This window comes from Monodelphis domestica, chromosome 3 (genome assembly GCF_027887165.1).
Source record: "Monodelphis domestica isolate mMonDom1 chromosome 3, mMonDom1.pri, whole genome shotgun sequence".
NCBI lineage: Eukaryota > Metazoa > Chordata > Mammalia > Didelphimorphia > Didelphidae > Monodelphis > Monodelphis domestica.
In genome coordinates this window covers 84,526,494-84,552,436 of record NC_077229.1, presented here as the reverse complement: position 1 = coordinate 84,552,436, position 25,943 = coordinate 84,526,494, and the positions used below count along the sequence as shown (strand labels likewise).

Sequence of the window (25,943 nt, the reverse complement as noted above, 5' to 3'; positions counted from 1 at the left end):
TATCCCCTAATCCAACCCTGTCATTTTATAGATGAGAAAACTGAAACTTAAAAGGAAATGAGCGACCCAAATCATCTAGTTGATAGAACAAAAATTCTAACCCAGGGCTTCTTATACTAGGTATAGTGCTCTTTCTACCACATTTGCTGCCTCCAGTTGAAGTGGGGATGGAGAGAGACCAGAAACAGGGAAAATGTCATCTTTTCCCTCCAATATCTTTTATTCACCAATTTTCTGAGTGATATGTTCTGCCTCTCTCCTCTTTTCATCACCTGCACTTATCCTCAGTGACTTCCATGCATATATGATATCCTATCAAAAATCTCAACTGTATGATTCCTCAAGGTAATAGATCACACCAACCTGTCTCTTCACCCCATGTTAACCACGACCTACTAGGATACACTTTGGCCATCATCATCAAAGGACAGTGCTCTGAATATGTATCCTCTTTCCTAATAGCAGCCTCAATCTCTCCTTCAAAACAGGTTCCTTTCCTTCTGTTTTCAAAAATGGGCCCTCCTCTGTGCTATATCAGGGTGGAGGAAGCAGAAATGGAAACAAAAAGTGCCTTTGTGCCATATAGCTCCTTTGTGGATCAACACTAAATATCTTTCCTTCTTAGTGTTGTCATTCTGTATGAATTTGAAGTCTAACCCACTGTCTTTCCCTCTCTACTTCCTTTCTTAAAATCCTATGATTTGCATCCAGAGAAAGAACTGTGGGAGCAGAAACACAGAAGAAAAATTACTGCCTGATCACATGCATCGATGGGGATATGATTGGGGATGTAGACCCTAAACAATCGTCCTAGTACAAATAATAATATGGAAATAGGTCTTGATCAATGACACATGTAAAACCCAAGGGAATTGCTCATTGGCTATGGGGGGGTGGGAGGCGGGGAGGGAAAGAACATGAATCATGTAACCATCAGAAAATATTCTAAATTAATTAATTAATTAATTTTTTTTCTAAACAAAATAAAATCCTGTGATTTAGCTTCAATCTCCACCACTCTACTGAAACTATTCTCTCCAAAGTTACTAATGACATCTTTGCTGCCAAATCCCAATAGCCTTCTCTAGGTCCTAATTCTGCTTGACCTCATGAAGACCATGTTGGCATCACTGGTCAGCTAAGTTAGTATTTAGCTTGCTATCAGGACCACTAAGATTCATGTGCCTCTATCCACCTACACACACACACACACACACACACACACACATCCTTGCCTGATCACACATGCTAACAACCAACCTTGAGTCATTTCCATTGTCTACATTCCTTGAGCTGTGGATAATACTAAAGAAATTCAAAGAACTCAACACAGCCCTGACCTCAAAACTATTACAAATGAGATGAGTGGGGCTTTATCCCAGGGTTCCAAAATTTAGACTATACTGTTAGCATCTGCATTTCATCAGTAATATTGAAACAATTGTGTTTAGCACCTATTTAACAAGAATAATTAAATAGGAAGCTAATGTAAGGGAAATATGGCAACTTGGGCAAGGTCTTCCATGCACTGGTCCATTCCTGCTTCCCACCAGTACTGGTTGCCATGACTGCACCTCTGTCTTCTCCCCTTCAACTGAATTTGTCTTTAAAAGCTGGTTTCAGGGCATTTCATAATGCCTGCCCCATGCCAAAATTGCTAGCTGCAGCTTTCTCTGACCTGTGAGGATGATAGTCTCCAGCCACACAATGGCCCCTGAATAGCAGCAACCCAGCTATTTAAATAGATCAGCTATTCTCTAACTCCCTCCAGCAGGTGTCCCAGGTGTCTTCTCTGTCCTTGACAGGACTCCTTGTCCATTCCTCTACCCTTTTTTCTTTCTTCACAACAATAATCTTTTGCAAATTGCCCTCACCTTCATCTCAATATATACCAGCTTCTATTAATTCACATAACATAGGCAGCAGAGCACTGGACTTAGATAGTCAGAAGACTTCTCCTGTTCTGGGTTGTGGGGGCCATTGGTCAGTGACAGAAATAGTTTTTAAGAATCAATAAAACATTTTTATAAAAACAAAATAAAATAGTCAAAATAACTAGATTTAAGGTCTAAGCTACACCACTCACTAGCTGTGAGACCAGGGGCAAGTCATTTAATCACTTAGAGACTCAGTTGTAAGCTCCTTGAGGATAGGGTCTGCTTTTAGAGCCAAAAGATCTGGGTTCAAATTCTGGTTCTGATACATACTACCTATGTAAACTTGGGGTAAATAATTTCACTTATCCAGGTCCATTCTCCTCATAACTAAAATGAGATAATTAAATTAGATAATCTTTCCAATTCCTTCTAACTCTAAAACCTAAGGATGCTTGTAATGCCAATGGCCTAACTATTCACAAAGGAAAAACCAAGTGGAAAAGAATGACTGTTGTCCAGAGTATGACACACATTTGGATGGATCAGGTTCATCAGAACATGGATCTTGACAGCAACCATAAATGGATAATGAGCTGGGCCTAGTACTAAATAAAAGAGAACTGGATTCTTGCTTTTGGGGAATTGTATAATGTTTTTAATAACTACATAGTCCTTCAGGAAACAAAACACATTTTAAAAAACAATATTCTCCTGGTGATTTTACATAACTTTGATTCATTGAAAACTATAATATACAAAGAATTAAAGATGCAAGTTATCCAAAGGGTAAACCATACCCTTTATTCAGTACAGCATAGTCAAAAATTGGATACAATATATATTATCCATGAGGAATTACACAGAAAGTATATTGTAAAAAATGTCATAAGAAGGTGTAATGGTCATACCAGCCATCCAGCCAACAACAAAAATAAATGCCCACTATGTGATATAGACAGTGTGCGAAGTGCTGGGAATACAAAGAAAAGCCACAAAAAAAAGTCTTGTTCTCAAAGACCTCATGGCCTCATGGACCCAGAGCAAGGGATAGATGATAAACAGTCAGTGTGCTCTACTGATATACATGCAATGTCAAGCAACTTGGAAGGAACCTCCCAGCAGGGTGAGTGGACCTGTGGTGGATTTATGAGAAAATAAGGACAAGAATGGGCAATGAAGTAATGCAATGGATAGAATGTCCAATCTGGAAACAAGAATACCCATCTTTCTGAGTTCAAATCTGTCCTCAGATACTTACTAGCTGTACGACCCTGGGCAACCCATTTAACCCTGAATGCTTCAGTTCCTCATCTTTTAAAATAAGCTAGAGAAGGAAATAGTAAAACACTTCAATATCTTTGCCAAGAAACCCCAAATAGAGTCCCAAATACTGAAATGACTAAACGGCAATAACAAAGGACAAGAATAAGACAAAATGAGAAGGTATGGATGAGTTATGATCTAAAGTGATGGAGGTGTATGACCCAGATCAAAGTGCTTGCCAGCTCCAGGAGCAGAGAAATAGAAAGACAATTTGAATCATATAACTTCAGAAAACTTCCATGGAAATTTGTTATTATATATAATTGGTTTTTAAAAGTTCATAATAAAATAAATAACTAAATAAAGTATGGAAGGTATCCCTACACTGAGAAGATCTCAGATCCACTGGCATACTGACTGGTATTATGAGAGTTGGGTTCTGGGCCTGACATTGCCATGAACTATTTACCCAACATAGGGGAAATCACATCAAATTTCCCTCCTGTAAAAAAGAGTGACTTGGACCAGTAGGTCTTTCTTTTCCCTATTATATTCATTTAAAATTAGGTATGTCTTTCCATACCTATATTCTAGTCATAGCTCCATCCCACAAAGTTTCTCACCTTGAGGGATAGTAGTAGGATCAGGTAGGATGGGACTGAATATGAGCACTTCCTTGAGTATCTGTAAGGTCGCTATGCTGTATGAATAAAGGTTTGAACTTGCTCTTGTCTCAGGAGGTAGAATTAGGCATAAACTGAAGAGAGGTAGATTTCAGCTCAATATGAAGGAAAGTTAATAATAATTAGAGCTATCCAAAAGTGAATTGATTTTCCAGTGAGATATGTAGTGAACCTATTATTAGCATCCCACTTTAAAAATGAGGAAATTAGAGCTCAGAAAGGTGATGCCACTTGCCCAGTCACTAAGAGAAGAATCAAACAATTATTTAAGCAAGAAATATTTATGAAAGACTTTTTTCTGAATTCTGATGCTGAGAAACATTAAAACTCAGTCACTGCCCTCAACATATTCGCAGGAGGCTACAGGAAATGAATTCCTCATCAAATAATAAGGAAACCCAAGAGACAGCATGGAGATTAGTGCCCCAAGGTGGAAGGTCAACTGGCAATGAAACAAGGAAAGAGACATGTGCCTACTGATGCAGGGAGATAGGAAAAAGAGTGTTTCTAGATCTAACAGGAAAAGAGGGGAACACTAACCTGACAAGGTCCATGAAGGCATCAGCTGTTGGGATAGATTCAATGCGGCCCTCTCGATGCAGTCCTTCCTTGGATCCTTTGCCAGGGTGGATGATTGTGACCATGAGGATTCCAATGAAGACTGCAATGACTGTTGTCACCATGTAGTAAACAGCAGCCCGCATCCCCATTCTCCCTGAAGCTTTGTTGTCCAGGGATGCCATACCTAGGAGAAGTCACAGTGCAACCCCTTGCCCCACTCTCTCCAGCAGGTCAGTTCCTCTATGTTTCACCTACCTTATTTGCCCCTAGTCTATCCTCCATTGATACAATTCTTCCATTGATTCCCTTCCCTTCACCTCTCTCTCCTCCCTATCCCAACAATTGTATTCTTATCTCCTATCCAAATTCCACTGGACTTCTCAAATCCCACTCCATCCCTGATTCATTGTCTCTCCTCATTCCTAACCAATACTGACCTAACCCAGCTCTCCTGCTGTCCAAAGTCTGCAATGGTACTCCTGGCTCTAGGATGTAGATTATTTTCTCCTGTTGGGGGGGGGGGATTTTTTTCCATTTAAAAATGTTTTAATCCCCTTATTGTAAAAATTTTAGGATTTTCCAGTCAAGAAGCAGAGTAGGACATGTTCCAACTTTCCTTCTGCCCTAAATATAATGAATGGTTTTAATGGGTTACTTCATGGATGGCCTTACAGAAGAAGAACTCACCAAATACTCATTAACCAAGTTACTGTAGGGCCACAGAATTGTCTTCATCACAGGATGCCTGAGAGTTGAATTTTCTGGAGCTCAGAGTTAACTCCTAATAAGGAGAGTACTAGACTCGTGTTCTTTGGTACCCTACTCCAAAACTGTATGGGACTCATGTATATGTACTCTTTAACCATTCATATTGCCATTCCAATATCATAGGACCAATCTCAGCATAGACACTCTCAGACCCCCCATATAAGCTACCACTAACCACTTCCATCTGAAAACTACATTTTGACTCCCCTTCTTCACCCTACCAACATTCCCCTAACTCTATTTTTACTTCTTTCCCTCATAACATGAAATAACATAACATGCATCCTGAAAGTCCAGCATTCTTACATTATTTCATAAATAAATCTGACCCATGCATGCTCTCACCATCTCACTAGTGAAGAGATATGGGAAGAAACAAAAAAGAAAAGAGGCAACTCCTTAGAGCCAAAGGGAACTGGAGTTTGGTTCTTCCATGGAAGATTCAGGGCCAGGTGGTCTGAGTAGTTGGTGTGGGTTTGATTTGAACAGAAGAGCTTGAGTCCCTAACCAGAGTAATGGTTCTAGGTTGAGTTATGGTTCCCACACTAGGTCAGTGATGACTCTGGACTCAAAGATCTGGGTCAAGGTAGTAGCTATGTATATGCAGAGATGAACCAAGATAAGATCCCCTGATGTGGGATACTGAGAAGGGAGTGATAGTTCTGGAGGTGGATCTAGAATCACCTTACCTGTGATTAGACTGGAAACAATGAGGGGCAACACCAACATCTGCAGCATCCTCATCAAAAGTTCTCCAGGAAAAGAGAAGTATTTAATCTGTCGATAGGTCAGCTGGTAAGGACGCAGGGCAAAGGCAAGACTGATCCCTAGGGGCCAAGAAGAAAATGGGAACTGAGGGGTATCTGTAGGGAGCTCTGCTGAAAGGAAATTATCCAAGTTGCAGTCTATCAACAGGACAGCCTAGAACAAGACTTCTTCAGAAATCCTTATGTATGTAATAAAGATGATCTGTTTTCTAAGGTTTGTAATATGATCCAGTTTCAACTACTTCCCAAACCAAGTAAGTATAAACTTTACTCCAAAGGACCATCCATCCAATACATATACTCCCCTGACTGAAGCATCTCTACCCTCTCCCCCATGCTTACCTATGACCACAGCACTGACTGTGAGAAGGATGAAGGCATTTCTCTTCAGGAATCTGAGCACTCTCTCCCGGTTCATAGTCTGGATTTGCAGCCGGGTTCGGGCAGCACGCTGTTGCATGGAGTCCTGAAACCCTTGTAGCCAACTCTGCCCCCCAAGGCGTTGGGAAACACTTTCCCTCAGGAAAAGACTATTGGCGTGGCTACTCATCCTTAGAACTAGTGCTCAGGCCTGTGGGGACTTTGGAGGGAAATCACACAGGAAGCCTCAGCTCTAGGGAGAAAAGAACAAGGGGCTGAAAGGAAGGCAGCAATGATAAGGAGGTGGAGAGAACAGGAAAGAAATGGGAAAGGGGGATAACATGGAGAAAATGCATTAAACTCCTCAGTACATAGTTGTTAGGTGCACATAAGGGTGAATGAAGCTATGAGAAATTCTAGGCTAAGATTCAATCTGCAAGGTTGAGGTAGAAGTGGCTAGAATGATGAAATGGAATAGCTGGAGATGAGGACAGAAGTAGCTAGCTTCCCAGGGTCCTGCATGAGCCAACGAACAAATCATTCATTCCCTTATGGAGCTGAGAAATATGTGTGGGAATGATGATAGCATCACCTGCATCAGCAAATTCTCTGTGCTGGCAAAGAACTCTAGGACAAGGATTCTTAAGATCTTTTTGTATCATGACTATGGAAACCCATGGACCCCTCCTCAAAATTATGTTTTTAAATTATTTAGTTAAAATAAATGTTTATAACAATTACATAGGATTACAAAAGAAACCAATTATCCTGAAATATAATTATCGAAATATTTTTAAACAAACTCACTGTGTGACCCTGTGCAAGTCACTTAACCCTAATTGCCTAGGCTTTACCACTTTTCCATCTTAGAACTATTACTTGGTATCAATTCATGCCCATGAGAATGTGATACCAGCTGGATCACATAGAAAACTTCTTTCCACTTGGCATATGCCCAACCCTTTGGATATTTCCATTCTTTCAAGTGGCTCTGATGGCCATAATTGCATAATATCAACTGATTGTACCCAAAGTTGCTGATGTTCTACTGGGCACCTGTTTTGTGGTCATTGTTTTCCTATTATCAACTGCAAAGAAATTAGGCTACTGTCAATATACCCCTTTCCAGGCCTTTTTGGGGTACTATTGGTTGAAGGATGAATATTTGCTACTTTTTCTATGGCCCATGGTTCTTTCATTCAATCAAGTGATGCCCCTGCCCCCACCAATTATCTTGTAATTAAGAGTTGCTTGCAAGAATATTCTACCTTATTCCTCACTTGGACTCAGACCAGGAACTCACAATGTCATATGAAGGTATGAATAGGAAGGACTAATTTCACATTAGGAATATAGGATTTAGAGATGAAAAAAGACCTCAAAATCAGGCTTCTCACGTTACAGATGAAACAGGTGGAATCCAAAGAAGGAGAAGTGACTTGCCCAAGGTCATATAGGTATTAAAAAGCAATGTCAGGATTCAAACCCATAATCCTAACTACAAAGTAAGTGCCCTTTCCATTATGCTATGAATCTTAAGAGTCACTGCTGTTTCCTGACTCAATACATCAGGCACTAAGGTAGTGGAATCCAAATGTACCATTTCTACAAAAGTTAGTAATGACACTGGATTACACTATAAATCCTATAGATTTGTTCTTTATCAAGTGTATTAGTTATTCTTCTAATTTTGTCTACAAAAGTTCTTGGAATGATTTTATTCACTTGGGTCTAACACCAAACTCTTTACAAGTTAATTCTCCCCTCAAATGTTTCTTTTGGTTTGGAGAGAAAACATTGTACTTAATCTTCTCACGTTCTCTTCTATAATGTTTTCAGAAGTCTATCTCCAATACAATTGGGGACGTAGACTCTAAGTGACTACCCTAGTGCAAATATTAGTAATAGGGAAATGGGTCTTGATCAATGACACACGTAAAACCCAGTGGAATTGCTTGTTGGCTATGGGAGGGGGTGGGAGGAGTGGGAGGGCAGAACATGAATCTTGTAACCATGGAAAAATATTATAAATTATCAAATAAACTTAATTATTAAAAAAAATGTTTGTCCCCAAATCTCTTCTGTCCATGGATACCATGCCTCTGAGCTTGCCAAGTATGTTAATCATTTCTTATCAGAGGCAGTTTTATGCTTCCTTTGGCTTTCTCCTGTGATGAGTATTGGGTACCAACTAAATTTCTCTAAGAAATGGTGATAGATGATAATCGATATGATACAGATCAAACTGCTTACCATCTCTGACAGTGAGGAGAGAAGGTAGGGAGGAAGACAATTTGAATCTTATGATTTCCAGGAAATGTCCGTTGAAAATTGTTATTACATGTAATTAGGAAAATAAAATATCTTTGAATTAATAAAAGAAATGGTGATGGTGTCAGGTCTTTATTTTGGGCTACTTTCTATTTCAGGGAATCAACCACTTGCTTATATTCATATTGGTTCTGATTATTGCTCCAATTAGTCCATGAACTGACTATACAAAGAGAGCTGATTCTCAAATGGCTCCCACATCAATAGCCAGTGATTATCTCTGTCAAATATTTTGTCAACTTGTCCTGCTGGGTGGTGCAGCATAACAAAATGCTAGATTCATAATCCAAAGGACTCCCACCTTTGACATTTCTGTAATCATGTTGTATAACCATGTGCAAATTGCTTAACCACTCCAAGTCTCAAGTCCTGCTTCATTTTTTTGTCTACTAAATTATAGTTCATTTACAGTCTGCATTAGTATAAGCAATTCCTATTTCTATGAAATTCCAGATCTTTGACTTTTAAGGAACAGTGAAGGTGAGAAGTTTAAGGAAGCTGAGTGGAAAAGGTCCAAGGAAATTGGAGAGAGAGGAAAGGTTACAACCTAGTGCACTAATGAAATGTAGGGAGACCCTGAAACAATAGACCTATACACCTCCACCTCCAGGATCAGCCAGAACTTCCCCTACACACCCTACACACAGCCTTCCCAAAGGCTCCTTTTCTCAAAGTCCATTTTCCTTTAGAGGAGGGGTTTTCTCTTGGTCAGCAGAGAAGCCTGGGGTTTGGGTCCAGGAAACAGAAAATACATTATGATATAATGTGGATATGGGTTTCACTTCCATCTCAGTTATTTACATCTGTGGGACCTTGGGCAACTCACTTTCCCTTTCTAAGCTTCCGTTTCTTTATCTGTAAATTGAGGGATCTCTAAAATCAGGTCTAAATCCCCAGAACAAAGTCTCATGGGATTGGGCTGTGCAAAACTGGTCAGTCCTTGGGGCCCCTGAGGCATTTTAAATTCACTCTCTCCCCCACTCTCAGGTGCATTCCCTCCCCCTAGCCCTCAGGCATCCAGCCCCTTCAGCCACTGGCAATATCAAGTATTTAAGACTGCTGCCCTCTATAGGTCCCAAGAATTTCCTTCAAATAGAGAGCCGGAGGCACAGGTAAATGTACACAGAGAAAGGAAACAGAGGCAGTGATGTGTAGGATATAGACACAGGGACATCAGGATAGGGGCATGGACACAGAGAGGACATGACAACTAAGCTAAGAACTTTGGACTTTGAGATAGAAACACTTTGAGATAGAAGAGGAGGGATATAGATATGGGGTTAAGGATGTAAACAGGGATAGAGCCAGAGACAGAAATAGAGAAAAGATGGAGACATAGATGGACACCCAAATGGCGATAGAGTCATGGAAACATGGACATAGTTGGAGATACAGGGGCATGGACATGAGAGAAAGGACAGAGACGGAAATGTGGATAAGGAGATGAAGACAAAGACAGAAATCAGGATGGGGACAAGAACACAGAGATAGAACTCCATATACAGAGGCATTATATAGACATGGCAAGAAGGAAGATAACAAGGCTGAAAAGATGGGGGCACAAATATGGGGGAAAGGACACAGGTGGGAAAATGACAGAGAGAAGAGGATCCAGAAACAGAACCAGATACAATTGGATTTAGGGACATGGAGATAAGGATGGGGGTGGGGGGAGAGAGGGAAGGGAGAGAGAGAGAGAGAGAGAGAGAGAGAGAGAGAGAGAGAGAGAGAGAGAGAGAGAGAGAGAGAGAGAGAGAGAGAGAGAGAGAGAGAGAGAGAGAGAGAGAGAGAGAGAGAGAGAAGACACAGAAATAGAGATGTGGATGTAAGCACAGACACAGAGAGAAGACTTTGGACATGAGAGAAGGGGGACATAAGCAAAGTGATAACACAGACACCAAGCTGGGGACAGAGGGATAATAATATGGCATTTGAGGATGGGAGCATAGGCATGAGGAGAGAGGCACAAAAAGGAAGCAAGGATCTAGAAATGGATTCACTGATGGGGTTGCGAAGACAGAAGCACAGTCATAGGATTAAGGACAAAGAAATGGATATATGGATGTAGAAATGAGAGTGTGTACCTGTAGTATGGACACAGAAAAGGTGATATGAACATAAAGATGAAGATATAAGCACAGGAATAGGAATCCAGAGACAAGAATATAGACACAGAGATGGGGATACATACAAAGACATGGAAAAACGAGCACATAGATAGGGTCATGGATATGGGAGTGAGAGCACAGACAGACTCAGACTGAGGAATAAGTCAGAAGCAGGGAGATGGGAAGTCGGTGTGTCCATATGCATACCCAGGTCCTTCCCCATCCTCCCATCTCCCAAAACCTTAGAGCCCAGGGCAGGATTCCACAGAACCCAGGATGGATCCGACTCACCCGGTGCCCTGGGGGCAGCCTCAGCCCAGATGCAGCTGTGCTGCAGCTTCCCAGGTAGGCTGTTCACAGCCTCAGGGAGTAGGTGGGAATGGACCAGATGGGAAAGACTGAGCAGAACCGAGGACTTACTGCCCTGGAGATGGCTGAGATGGGAGAAGAAGGGCAGCTCCGAGGAGGAAGATGAGAATGGGAAGCCACAGAGTGATTCGGGCTGTCCCTGCACTCACGTGTAGGCAGGGGGAGGGAGAAAAGGAGGGGGATTGACTCTGGGGGACCAGGATTCCCCCGCCCACCCCTGATCCTTGGCCTCTCTCCTGTAAGCAGGGAGGAAGCCTAGCTAGTGGGAAAGGGGTGGGGAGGGAAATGTCTTTCTGTTGTCATGCTCCTGCTAAACCTTAGCAACTCCTATTCTTCTCTTCTCTCCTCTCCTCCCTTTCCCCTCCTAACTGCTGTGTCAGCCATACACAAGATGCTCAGGGAAGAGAAGGAAATAACAGACACAGTAAATGTCCTTCCAGTTTCTGGAAGGACATAGACAGTCATAAACTCATAGAATATTAGACCTGGAAGAGATCTTAGTACAGAAGACAGAATATCAGAGATGGAAGAGACCCACAATTATCATCCAGTACCACCACCCCCCAATAAATTTACAGATAAAGAACTGAGGTCCAGAGAGAAAAAGTAATTTATCACAAACAAGTTATCAATAGGGCCAAGACAAGAACCCAAGTCTCTTGACTCTCACATTTGGGATGTTCCTCTTACAGCACCCTAGAATTGGTGATGGCCTGAATTGGGTCTGAACTCTACAAAATCCTCTGTCCTGAAGGAGATGGGTTGTTGTTATTCTTTTTGGCTGCTTACTTGCTTTGGTGGAGCAAGGGGAAGAAATATGGGGAGAGTAAAGACCAAAAAAAAAACAAAACTCTAATTCGTCCTTAGACTGCAGAATAGAGAGGCAGTGTCCAGGATGAGTGGCAGGGTAGCACCCTCTTCTACTCTGGAATGTCAAGTTTCATTCTACACATCATTTTAGGAAGACATTAATTAGCTAAATAATGTCCAAAGGAGGATGCTGGATGTCAAATTCCTGCATTAGAAGGATCTCTTGAAGGACTGAAGGTGGAGAAGTGAAGGCTTAAGGTCATCAGTTTGGAAATGTAAGGGACCTTGGAGGTCATCTCCTCCAAACTCTTCATTTTAGAGATAAGAAAATATACACCCAGAGAAAGTTGAAGTGACTTGGCCATCCTCACAAGATAGAGGAGACATGGAATCTGATGAACTGGGGAAGGATTAGACATACCTTGCTTCACCCCAAAGAGCAAAACAGGGAGGCCTATTTGAGCTCAACTAGAGCTGCCCAAAAGAAGAATGAGATGCATCATGAGTTCTCAATCAATAGCAACTTTAGACAAACCATTCCTAGGTATATTGTAGAGGGGATTTTTATTCAAACTGGACTAGATGATGACCTTCCTGTTCTCTGAAGCTGGTGGTACAATGGATGGTGTGCTAAGCCTGGAGTCAGGAGGCTGTTCAGTCATTTTTCAGTCATGTCTGACCCTCTATGTGCTCATTTGAGTTTTCTTGGTAAAGATACTAAACTTGTCATTTTCTTCTCCAGGTCATTTTCCAGATAAGGAAACTGAGGGAAATTTGGATAAGTGACTTGCCCAGGATTGTTCATCTAGTGTCTGATGCTAGATTTGAATTCATGTCTTTCTGACACTCAGCATAGTATCCACTCTACCTCCTATCTAGCTGTCCCCAGAGTTGGGAGAACTTGAGTTCAAATCCAGCCTCCAACACTAGCTAAGTGATCCTAGACAACTTAGCCTCCACCTGCCTCCGTTTCTTTATCTGTAAAATGAGGATAATAATAGTGATCAAATGAGATAATGTTAATAAAGTTTTTGTAGACCTTATGATGTTATTGCTATAATTGTGAGTCAGAGACACTTATTCTTGAGTTCCTAATAGCCAGGAACTCTAAGATCAGTGGAGATGACTAGGCTCTGGTAGTGGGCCAGGCTGGCTCAGGAAGCCACTACTCAGGCCAAGCTACAGGACAAGCATTTGAGGGATATAAAAGTCTCTAGTTCATTTGATTCTGAGATAGAAATACCTCCCTTCCTGTCCCGTGACATAACTTCACTACCCTGGAGGCCAAACCAGCCCAGCTCAGATTGAAATGGCCCACAGATGACCAATAGGGTTTACTACATGTATTTGCAAGTTTATTGTTGCTGTTCAATTATTTCAGTAGCATCTGATCCTTTGTGATCCCATTTAGAGTTTTCCTGGCAAAAATACTAGACTGGTTTGCCATTTCTTTCTCCAGATCATTTTATAGATGAGGAAACAAGGCAAACAGGGTTAAATGACTTGCCAAGGGTCACTCAGCTACTAAATGTCATAGTTGAACTCAGATCTTCCTGACTTGAATCCCAGCTCTCCATGCACCACCAAGCTGCCCCATTTGCAAGTCTGAGGGTCAGTCATTGTGTATATGAAAGGTGTAGAGACTAAAAATGAGAAGAATTCCTATTTCTAGAATGCATTATGTATCTGACCATTCATACCAGTCTTGTGAAGGGGACAGTAAAAGTTCATTTTACATTTTTTTTTATAGGATATGTCCACAGTCCAGTAATTTATTTTAAATTTGAGTAATTTCAAATTGCACAACCAAAACTGAACAGCAATATTTTGTTTGAATTCTCTCTTCTGTACACTCAGTGATCTAAAACACCACAATATCCAACATACACAAACCTCAGGGAAGGGTTAGTAAATACACATGGATTGGAATCATGGTGCTCTTTGTTCCTGAATGGAATGGTCCCACAAAAAAAGCACAGGATACAGCACAACATAAGGGCATCTGTTACATGTGGAGTGAGCAAAACACACTAGCACTTCTATATGCGTAACTTTAAACCTGCATAGGTTAGAGGGCCTTTGAATATGCTCACTTTAAAATATCCGGCAAAGTTGTCTGTATGCATTTTAAAGTAATTTGAAGAGCTATGCGATCCAACCAGTGTAGGAGATGCTGATTAGTGTTGTCTTTGTTGTCACTGGCAGTCCTGCATGGTCAAATACCCATTTTTGCTTTAGCTTTTCTTTGAATATACAAGACAAATGCATTTAGACAGTACATATTTTAAGCTGCTTGCATACATTGAATTTAAGAGATTTGATATTAGAGTTTGTTTCTGTTTTGTTTTGTTTTTTTTAATAAACACTACAGAGTGCAAATCAGGTTCTTCACAACAGACTGAATGTTAAGCAGTTCTGTAAAAGAGGAGGGGGAGGAAAAAAGCCCACAGAAGAAAACTGAATCTGAAAGATTTTTAAAAACTTGCTGCAAAGCATAGAGTTAGTTAGTGATTAAGTTAAAATTCAAGCCAGGCCTCTTGTCTCTAAACCATATAATAACCTCCAATTCTGCCATTCTATTTTTGTTCATTCTATTGTTGTTTTGCGGCATTTTTGGTGTTATAGTAGTAATTGTTTTTACTGGATCTATGATTTCATTGATGCAGAGAACACTTAGTAAAGGATGAAAGTTTCTTTCAAAAAATATTTTTTTATTTTACAGATTACATGCTGGTACAATTTTTAAAAATTACTTTCTGATATTTTGTGATCTGTATTCTCTCTCCCTCCTTCCCACCCTTCCCCTCCAAGACAGCAGGTAGCATGATATAGATTGTACATATATATATTTACATGCAATATATATTTACATGTTCATCATATTGGAAAAAACAAAACATATCACTTCCACTAGAGGAAAATTCATGGAGGAAGTAAAATGAGATGAACATTTCCTCTACAACTTAGTCTTATAGAGTTGCATGGTACAGTGAGACACTAAATGACTTGGTCTTCTCACAACAGCCCTATGAGGGAGATAACACCAAAATTATTTCAGAGATGAGAACAAGTCCAAAGAGGCAGCGTTACTTGCCAAAGGTCGCAAAGCTAATAAGTGACTGTCAGGACTGGAACCCAGGCCTTCTGACTTCCAATCTGGACGTTGATCCCTTACTCTAAGGAAAAAATTGAGGCTAATCCCTCAGCGGGGAAAGGCACAGGACTAATTATGGTAGGCTCCATCTGGGCCATCCCTAAGGCCCCCAGAGCTCATTATAAGAAAGAAAGAAACTCATTATTAGATGTTGTATTGGTTTTTCAGTATCCTCACCAGGGACCCAAAACCCAGAGGCTAAAACAAGACTCAGCAAGTGCAAGGGTAGCAAGGACTCCCTCCCTCCCAGAATTCATTCCTTCTCAGCTGTACTGCTAGAAATGACCGTCTAGGTCTTGGGGGAAGGTTCAATTGAACCAAGTCAAATGCATAGAGACAAGGGACAATGAGCAGGTTTGAGAAATAGTCTTAATTGAAAATATTTTAAAATAGTTGTCCCATTCCAGAAGTTCTTCTCTTTCTCTTCCTTCTGTATGCTGTTTTCTGTGCCCTTTGCTGGATCCTCTTTCTCTTCATGACCCCAAATTGTATCTCTGAGGTCTCTAGCCTTGGCTTTCTTCTCTTTACTCCCTACACTCTCTACTTTGACAAACTTATCCACTTCCATTCTGTAAATGTTAAATTTAATGGTTAGACTTAAATTATATGAAATAACATGGTCACCAAAATTATTATAGAAGTTTATTTACCAAAATAGAGGGGAAACAATAAAGCAGAGAAATGTGAAAGAGTTTAGAGAAAATACTTATACTAGTCCTCAGCCAGGAGGGCCAGAAGTGTGTAACCACATGGCCTCCTCCAAGATGGAAGCTAGTCTCTTAGGAAACTAGGAAGAGTCATCCTTTTCACTTACCTAATGAAGTAGTCCAGGAGTCAGAGTCTAATTTGAAGTCATTATCCATGCTGCTATCTCCAGTGATGTTCCCTCAAAGATGATTTGCAGGAGACATTCTCCATAGAGACTCCATTACACGAGACTGCCCCAACAGAAGGATTTTGTGGCATTTATGGTGGTTTCCTGCCCCTGTCCCTTTTCACAGGGGTCAATCACAGTTTCCAAATTGTCCAGCACTGCTCAGGGGCAAGTGTCTATGGGATCAACTTCTCACCTCTAAAGGTGTTAACTCTCTTCTTAGGATTCGCATGTTTCTGAGTTGTCACCTTTGGATTCACATGTTTCTGAGTATGTAAACTCTTAAAAGAATCCAAAAGTTTCTGGCTGATTGAGTTAGAAAAAAGGGTGCAGCTCTCCAAGTATCTTACTGGCTTCTCACCTAGCACTAAGTAGGTAGGGTGTGAATTCACTAAGTGGTTTTTGAGCTCTTCCACCTAGTTCAAGCTTGTGTTGATTCAATCAAAAGGTAGACAAAGGAGAGTTAATCAATCCTGTCTGTGTTAACCAAGTTAACCAAGTTTTAACTCTAACTAGACAAAGAGAATAAAGGATTCCCTTTTCACAAGTGCAAACTCAGAATAGACAAAGAGAACCAAGAATTTCCTTTCACAATTCCCTCAACATTGGTTATCCAAAATCTGTTATTTTCAAATTGGTAACTTACAAAACTCTGACCACTATCTGGTCCTGAGTTTTCCAATTACTTACACTGTAAGACCTCTCCTTGATACAGAGTTTAGATTCTACAAGAAGGATCTAGCCTTGAACCTAAGTCCTTGCCTGTCCAAGTCAGAGTCCTAAGCAATCTATCTCCCTCTCTCAGAACACTAGGGCACTTTGCCATTCACCTAAGAGCCTTCTCCTTTCACTATTTTTTTTTAAATCTTCACTGGTCACTGCCCCATAACTTTAATTCAAGGCATTAAACTTTCTTTTGTTAACTACCTGGGATCTAACATCTGCTGCACTCAATTTCTATTCCATGCCAGCCCACAGAAAGGTTAAAGGAACTGGAGGGCTAATCCTCAAGAAAAGAAGGCTATTGGGAGTTGAGAGATAACCTATAGCCTTTGAAATACCTGAAAGTCTCTCGTGTAAAAGAGGGTACAGAGTAGGTACTTAATAAATGTTTGGTGATTGGTTTACTGATTCTTGGCCCCAAGAGGTAGAACTAGGAACAATGGAAGGGGAGGGACTATGAGGATATATATTTAAGATAAATATAAGGAAGAAAAAATCCTAACAATTAAATCTGTCCAGAAATGGAATGTCTTGCCTCCAGAGATAATGAGTTCCCTATCAATATAGATCTTTAATCACAGTCTAGTTGATCACTTGTCAATCTTGTAGAGGATATTTCTGTTCAGTTTGGACTAAATTACCTCTAAAATCTTCTCTAGCTCTGAGATTCTTTGAGTTTTACAGAGCATACTCATCTGCATTGGCATTAGGCTAGGTATAGTCCCTACAACTTCCAAATAGCAACAGTTACTTGATGGATCCAGCTGCAGGCTGTAAATTCCTATTCAGGACCAAGGCTAACAATGAATTACCTTGTTACTTATTGGCTGATTTGGGGATGAAGGATTCTCAGGAAGCAAACTAGGAAAGGAGTCCAGTATAATCCCATAGCCTCCAGGTAGAGGCAGAAGGCAAATTATGTTGTCATTGTCAGAAGGAGTTGGAAGGCAACTCAAAGGATATCTGAATCTTTAGGTTTTTCTGAACTTGGCAAACAAACAATTCTCATAACAAATAAACAGAAAAAATTCTCTATTGTATATAAATTGTATATAAATTGTTCTTTTAATATGTAATAAATTGAATGTATTAGTTTCAAAGCTGTCTTACTTATCTCACTCTTTCTCTCTCTCTATCTCTCTCTCTCTCTCTCTCTCTCTCTCTCTCTCTGAACTTTCTTCTGCTGTTTTCTGTGCATTTTTAAAATGTTTCATTGGTGCTCTTTTCTTTCCTTTTTCTGATAAGACCACCCACCCATAATTTTGCTTCCCCCACTATTAAAAAAAATCCCTTCTGACAAATAAGCAGAGTCAAGAAAAACAAAATGCTTCCTTACTACATTTAAAACTGTCACCCTCAGAAGATTTTTTTTCTGTAATATTTGGCCTCTAGTCATTCTTCCCAAATTCATTTACTTAAATGTGATTGTCACCTAATATATAGGGATCTAAGGCAAGAGAGGAAAGAAGAAAATAGTGTTTTAAATAGACCTAGTCCTAATCAGGGGTTTAATTCTATAATCTATGATCCCATGCAGATTAAATTAAGAGAATATTATTGCAAGTGAAAGCCAAGTCATCACACAAAATGTTTCTTCCCAAATAGATCACAAACTATCTAAAGACATTGAGTATGACATCACTAGCAAGGGCAAGACATTTTTTTGAAACTATTACTTTCCGCCTTAGAATCAATGATGCCAAGGCAGAAGAGTGGTAAAGGCTAGGCAATGGGAGTTAAGTGACTTGTCCAGGGTCACACAGTTAGAAAATGTGAGGTCAGATTTGAACCCAGGATCTCCCATCTTTAGGCCTGGCTCTCAATCCACTGAGCTACCCAGCTGCCCCCAAGGCATTTTTTTCACGTAGGTCACTACCTTCATCTTTCTCCCAGACTTACTTGCCTCTCAAAATTTCTCCATAAGGGTATTCCTCTTTAGGCTTTAGTAAAGTTGAAGCTCACAAAGGACACAGACAATGAAATGTGAGGAAAAAGATCCTTTCAGGTATAAAGGAATCATCCTATATTTTGGAAGGAATCCTTGATTTGAGTAATTCAGTTATATAAAAAAGGCCAGCAGACACTGAACTTGCCTTCTGGATGTTTCATTACTTTGTCTTCAGCCTCTAATATTCAGTAAGACTCAACAAAAACCTAGAAAATGTACTGTAGTCTTCATAAGTTAGGGTGAGGTCCCTGACTCAGAGAATACATCTCTGAACCAGAAAAAAAATTGTGGAATAAGAGAAGTTACACTTGTCCTAATCCTTGTAGGTAACAAATTCAGAGCCCAAACCCTGAGGGAGCAGAAATGGAAAGGATTCTGCCAGTCCTAAGCCTAGTCTCCTCTCTTTCTGAAATTGCACAGTAGCCCTACAAAAAGTAATAATACTAGAGCTGAAAGAGTACTCAATTTAATCTAAGGCTGGAGGCAATAGAGATAGTGATAATAGCATATTAGAATAATATAATGCATTATAATATCATTATATTTAATAATCACAGTTTATATTCACATAGTACTTTACCATGTGCAGCTATCCAAACCCAGAGAGTCCAGCCAATCTACCTACCATTCAGCACAATCCCACCAACAAAACAACCTACCTGACTCAAGATATTCAGAAGATAATATCTTGACCCATGAGAAGTCAACCCAGAAGCCAAGAAATCTACCCCATCTCACATAACAAATGATCAAATAATCTGCAAAGAGAAGCAAGCCTAACTAAGCCTTCCATCCAAGTGAAATGCAATGTTCTGGAGGAAGACTGTACAACCTATCAGCACAACAATCACTGATGTTGACTTAATGAATCCCATAATGAATTTCAGGAAATCTACATAGAGAAGACATCAAGGATCTGCCGTTTGGAGTTATGCATTGCCTTGGTCACTTGTGTTCCCTACACACGTATCTCATTGCCACTATACTTTGTTTCCACTATCAAACTGGAGAAACTGAGTCAAGAAAAATTCAATAAGCATCTTATTTGGACAGATCAAAGTACTCAGGAGCTGAGACTATACATATACTGGGTATAAGGAGGCATTCACAATTGAGTTACATGGAGTTTAAAAAGGGGGAAACCATGAAGGTTTGAGTAAGGCACACAGGGTGATAATAACCTTTTGGTTGCAGATGATACAGAAATGAGGAAAGAACAAAAGTTAGGGTCACATAATGTTTCTTGGAAAGGAGCACAGCTAGATATAGGTGGAGCACACATAGCAAAAGGCTAAAGGGGAAAGTTCATTCTGATCCATCAACATATTCTGCATGAACTAAAATTCTGAGAGACCCCAAAAGGGTACTATGAAGGGTACAAAAATCAGCTTCATACCACTCTGGATAGGAATTCAATGGGTGGAGAGTTGGAGAAAGAACATTCTAAACATAGGAAACAACATCAGCAAATTCACAGATACATGAGAATGTTTGGAGGATGGAAAGTCATCGAGTTTAGCTGTTGCCTAGAGAGCACGCCGGGGGAAGAGATACAAGAGAATAATATGACCCCAGGTCAAAATTGTAGCATAGAACCAGACCATGGAGAAACTTGAATATCAGGAGAAAAGTTCAAAATGTGTTCTGTAGGCAGTAACAGGGAACATTTGGGGAACTTTGACATGTAAGAAAGATATTTTGACAGTAATATAAAGGAAGGATCTGAAGGGCCAGAAAGCAGAGACAGAAATACCTGGTAGAGGGGTACAGCTAGGTGACTCAGTGGATTGAGAGCCAGACCTAGAGACAGCATGTCCTGGGTTCAAATATGACCTCAGACCCTTCCTAGCTGTGTGACCCTGGGCAAGTCATTTAATTCCCATTGCCTAGCTCTTACCACTCTTTTGCCTTGGAACCAATACACAGTATTGAGTCTAATATGGAAAGGTTTAAAAAATCCTGTTAGGAAGCTACAGAAATAGTGTAAGGGGGTGATAATTAAGGCCTTAACTTGGAAGCTGGGGAGTAGGGTTGATAGACCAGCAATTGTGGAAGTGGAATTGCTAGGACTTGATCTCAGACTAACTATGAGAAATAAGAAGAAACAAAGAATCTCTATGTTGTGAATTTGGCAAACTATATGTTTGTCTCACTCTGGACAAGTTGGCTTTCATGGTATGTTCACAGAAAGCCCAATAAAGAAACACTGATAGGACAGAAATATCTGAAAATTCTGTTAACTTTCCCATTGTGATCAAAGGCCATGTACATGTATTCTCTTGCACTGCTGCAAGAGGGAGGAGGCAGGCCTACTTTCCACCCACAGACCAGTTCATCCTACATCTATATACTGCACTTACAGGGTCCCTCACTGGCTCTTGACTCTCTTCTAAGGGAAGTGACCTTATTTCTCAAAGATAGAACTGATTCTAGGTCACATCCCTGTGGAATGCATGAGCCACCAATATGCTTAACTCAAGGAGAAAGGGAAGTATTTCCTAAAAGTAGATCCTGATGCCCCAGAAGAGAAGCCACAAGAGGCCCTGGAAAGGGGTCTTTGATAATTAGCTGCAGAGGGATAATGCAGAAGCTCATGCCATGCTTTACTGAGAGAAAAGGAAAAGGGGGGAAAAACTAAAAAATGGTCAAAAGATGTGAATCTGAATTGACTCTGACTCTAACCAGTAATGTGACCTTGATCAGGTCACCCAAGCCTGGTTTCCTCATCTGCTGTATGAGGAAATACACTAAATTAAGGATCCCTTCTAGCTCTGACAGTCTATAATTATAAAATCCTCCCCTTAAGTTAACCTCATCCCTAGAAAATATTGCTGAAGATCATTAAACTAAAGATTTTAGGAGGAGTGGTGTTTTCTTTATTCCTGCTTTCTAAAGATAAAGGATACAGAAGATATAAGAATGTCTGGGAGTTGAGAAGTAATTGATTCTGCCTCAGGAAGCTCTCAAGTGAAATTCCAAAAATATAAACAAACAGCTTCAGTAAGGAAGAAGGAGAGAAGACACCTGAGTGATGAAGAGGACACATTCTGAAAGACATTTCACTCCTCCCATGGTGAGTGACCACAGGTGCAGAATCCCATTATCTCTGCATCAATTGGCCTTCTTAAACTAAAACATTTCTTTAAATAGGAATATCAGGAAATAAATGTGGAAAAAAAGAAAAACCCATTCATTATAAAAGCTTTTAAAAATGGAGAGATCAATGTGACTACAATATGGAAATAAGGATTGAATGTATATTGTCGTGATAGATTTTATAGACTTCTATTTAGTATCTAACTTAGCCTTTCGATTCCATGACCACCACTCTGTTTAAGCAGCCACCTGAATTACTGTAAGAGCTTTCTCTTTTCCTTGCTGCCTCTTCCCAGTCTTCATCTTTCTCTTCCATCCTTCTGGAACCTCTGCTCTGCAACCTTCTAAGCCACAAATCCCAGAAGGTCAGATTGTTCTCAAACTCCTATTCTGTTGTTATTAATAAATAAAATTCTCTTTATCTTACTTTTTCCTTCTTGTACTCATGAAAACTTGATATTGGCTGCCACTCTTTGGTCCTCATTGATGCTTCTAGACATTCCCCTTGCTATCATTGCAAGTCACATCATTTAAGGTTCATTCCATTTGCCTAGATAACTCAGACCAGACTCTGAAGAGGCCCTATATTGCTCTATCTTCCCTTCCCACTGAGCTCATTCTCCTTAACAAATTTTCCTTGGTGTTCAGAGCTCTGCCCTACATACTCCATCCACCTTCTTTCACTAAAGGACTTCCCCAGAGCATACTGCATCCCCATCCATTGTCCCACTGTCCCCTTGGTACTGAGTACTGGGCCAGGCACAGGAGAAGTAAGCACATTTCTTTCTCCTCACTGCCAACTTAAAGACTCTCCCTCTACTGCCATTATCCATCAACCTCTTCTTTGAAGATAGAGTCTTCCTGGTAAGGAATGCCTTAGATCAAATCAAACCTTAGCAATAGCTAGATTCCTGGGCAAGTCATTTAACCCTTGTTTGCCTTAGTTTCCCCACATCTGTAAAATGAAGATAATAATAGCACCTACTACTTCCCAGAGTTGTGAGGATCAAGTTAGATAAAAATTGTAAAGCACTTAGCACAATGTCTGGTACATAATAAGCACTATATAAATGTTAGCTATTATTATTAAATAACAACACTAATAATAATTTACAGTTTGCAAAAGACTTTATATACATGTTTTCATTTATGCTTCAACAACATCTATATGAAACAAGTCTACATTGACTTTAAAAAAACTATTCCTGCTTTATAAATAGGGAGACTGAGGCAAAGATCAAATGATTTTCCAATTATTACTAAGCTTAAAAAAATGTCTAAGGAACATGAATCCAGCCCTTCTTGAATCTGCCTTTCTTCTTTTCTCAAGGAGCTTAACACATGGCTCAATATCATCCTTTCCATCCCAGCCACTTCCCTCTTACTCAGGGACTTTAAAATTCTCTTAAACCCAAAGGACTCACTCTGAAGAGCCTCCTTGTCATTAACCAAAAGTATCTGACCTGTACTTTAACCACATCCTCCTCTCTTCACTCCAGGATTTGGCATTCAGGAAAGTTCGAGAAGCCTAGCAGAGGAAGAAAAGGTCCTCTGGATGGTTAATCATGAAGGATAAGGAGGGTTGTCACTCTGGCCCATGTGTGATCACCAGGCTGCATCAATCCCCCAGGGCAGGCTCTGAGGGAGAAGAGAAGGAACCCTTGACAAGAAGCCAACAGGCAAGTTTCCCAGGGCTCTGTCCTGGGCTGCTTTCTATTCTTTGTATTTTTTCCTCCTTTAGGATTCTCACTAATTTCCATAGTTTCGAGTATTCTTTATGCAGATTCCTCCTTAAATCTATCTCCATCACCTTAATGTTTCTTGAATTCAAGTCTCTTATCACCAATAGCCTAATGAACACCTATTTCTGGATGCCCCATAGCCATCTTAAACTCAACAATTCCCAAAATAGAATTCACTATCTTCTCTCCTAAACCTTCCTCTCCACATTTTTCCAGTTTCTGTTGAAGGGCCTAGGTTTGTGATTCCACTGTCATCTTTTAATCTTCCCTCTCCTTCACCATTCCATCAGTTGCCAGGTTCCAATTCAATTCATTCCAATTCAATAATATCTCTCATTTCTATCTCCTCACTCTACTTGGCTCCTACTTCAGGTTCTCATAACCTCTGACCTAGACTGTTACAATAACCTTCTAATTGGTCTCCCTGCTTCTGATCTCTTGATTCTTCCATCCATTTTCCTCATAGCTGCCAAAATATATTTACTAAGATGAAAGTCTGACCTCCTAAGTAAGGATGCGAACACTCTTCTCAAAAATCTTCAGTGATTTCCCATTGCCACTATGAAACAGCAATGTCATCAGGCCCATATTCAAAGCTTTTTCAAGTGATAGAATACCCGAGAGCCTGGGCTCTACCACCATAACCCAGCCTTCCAGAATATAAGATCACCCTTGCGTCATCTTTTGATGGGGCAAGAGAAAAGGACATTAGAGGAGGAACATATACAAAACCAAGCATATTCTGTTTCCTCCTCAGCTGCTCCTCTTTTTGATTTCACTATTATTGTCACTGGCACTGCCAGTCACCTATATTCATGGCCATGGAGTTTTCCTCAACCCATTACCTCAGTCAGCTGGGAAAGAAACAGTAGGCTTAGAATCAATAGTGTTTGCCAACTGATTGGGTGTGAGTGTTGAAGGAGAGAAGAGTTGAAAGTATAACCCTAGATTGTATGAGGGGTGTATAGCTAAAGGGGTGAGTGGGTGGTGAGGAAAGGAGGTGGAAAGCCAGTCTTTCTCCTCATTGCCACTTACAGACTGTTTGGCAGTGAAGGAAAGGAAAGAAATTGGATGACAGCTTGAAGGTGGGGTTAGGACCAAAGAAGGAGTTTTTAGGTTAGAGAAGATTTGATCATATTTGCAGAATGGAAGGAAAAAGGAAACGGAGATGAAGACAGAGAGGGGCAGAGAGAGAAAGACAAAGGCAGAGAGATAGAGACCCAGCGAGCTCCCGGGGGAGCCAGGCAGGAATAGAATCAAGGACATAGTTGGTTCTCCTAGCAAGAAGGGCCACTTCTTCCTCTGAGACCAGAGCAAAGGAAGAGTAAATGGAAGGAGATGCAGGGATGAGGAAAAGGGTGTCTGCTCTGTATGGAGACCAAAAAATGACAAAAGGAGGTAGAAGTCTAGGGTGGTTATGGGAGGGGTAAGAGGACTGAGGAAGTGTCCCCCTCCCCCACTTATGGAACCTCTTTCCTGAGTGGTAGCCCCAGTCACCATGGTGATGGCAGGACTGGACTGAATTCACTTATCTGAAGAAGGAAAGAGTCTCTTGCCGTCCCCCTACTGTGGGGCCCCAGGTGGGGGGCGGCAACTAGGGCCATGCCTGTGCTCCTGCATCCCCTGGAGCCTGAGTCTGAGGACCGGGTGGGTGCCCCAGAATGGCGACAAAATATTCGGAATAAAGTGAATGCTGCCCAGCAGCTGGCAGATCGATGCAGCACCAAGGCAGTGTCCTTATGGCAGCCTCGCGACAGCGCCTCATTTCCCAACATTGCCAACAAACAGTGTCGGAAAACTTACATGGCCCCCTGGCGTTTCCGTGTGGAGATGCTCAAGGGTGGCGGCACAGTGGAGCAGCCTCCCCCCGCAGATGGGGTCACCCTCTGGAAGGAGAAGCTTAAACCCCCCGCGTGGAAGGCAAACGTCCCCCTGCCACTGAACAGGGATGCCAGGACCATACAAACTAATGAATACATCCAGAACTACGTGCGAGGCGTCAGGCTTTTGGCCGCACGCCTGCGCCAGGCAGAGCAGGAGGTCAATTCGATGCTCCAGACAGTCCTTCGGCAGAGAGAGATCATAGACCAAAGGCTCAGTGATATCCGAAAGTCTTTGCTCATCAATGAGCAGAGCAGGAAAATGCGGAGCTACCGGCCATCCTCAGAACAGGTGAGATCCTCTCTTCCTCAAACCTCCCTCCAAATCTGCCAGGCCAGTACAGACAACCAGACCTTCTAGGCACTCAAAGCCCCAAGGTGGTCAAATAGTCCCTGGTCCAAACTGCCTTGGAGGCCAGTAACAAACCTAGCCAAACACTCAGAAGTCCAGATCTCAAAGTCCCCATCCTCCTCAAACTCTCCACTCAAACAGCCCCTCAACTCGCGCTCCCAGGAGGGCATAGTCCCTTCTAGAACAGCCTGCAGGATTTCAGATTCCCCACCTCCACCCATGAGAACACCCCGCCCCCCCCCAAGGCAGCCACAGCCACCGGGAGATTAAATAGTTC

The 25,943-nt window shown here is 41.1% G+C and overlaps 2 protein-coding genes across 7 annotated transcripts in view; one reads left to right on the top strand and one right to left on the bottom strand.

Annotated features, from left to right (window-relative positions):
- The window catches only part of SLC1A6 (solute carrier family 1 member 6), a 53,243-nt gene that overhangs the window by 9,100 nt on the left and 18,200 nt on the right, over positions 1 to 25,943 (bottom strand). For 3 of the 6 annotated variants that reach the window (XM_056822352.1, XM_056822353.1, XM_016432337.2), the window contains 3 exons: positions 6,262 to 6,532; positions 5,842 to 5,979; positions 4,364 to 4,568 (listed from right to left, as the gene is read on the bottom strand). In XM_056822352.1, the coding sequence (XP_056678330.1) occupies positions 4,364 to 4,568; positions 5,842 to 5,979; positions 6,262 to 6,469 (551 nt within the window). In that variant the 5' untranslated portion in view covers positions 6,470 to 6,532. Of the gene's footprint in view, positions 1 to 4,363; positions 4,569 to 5,841; positions 5,980 to 6,261; positions 6,533 to 11,009; positions 11,620 to 15,865; positions 21,578 to 25,943 lie in introns of those variants that run through there. The other 3 variants (XM_016432339.2, XM_007489684.3, XM_001366199.4) reach the window with 3 other exon arrangements.
- Positions 21,210 to 25,943, top strand: part of TEKTL1 (tektin like 1) — a 23,064-nt gene continuing 18,330 nt past the window's right edge. The window contains exon 1 of the mRNA XM_007489677.3: positions 21,210 to 25,606. Coding sequence (XP_007489739.1) covers positions 25,037 to 25,606 — 570 coding nt within the window. The 5' untranslated portion in view covers positions 21,210 to 25,036. The remainder of the gene's footprint in view (positions 25,607 to 25,943) is intronic.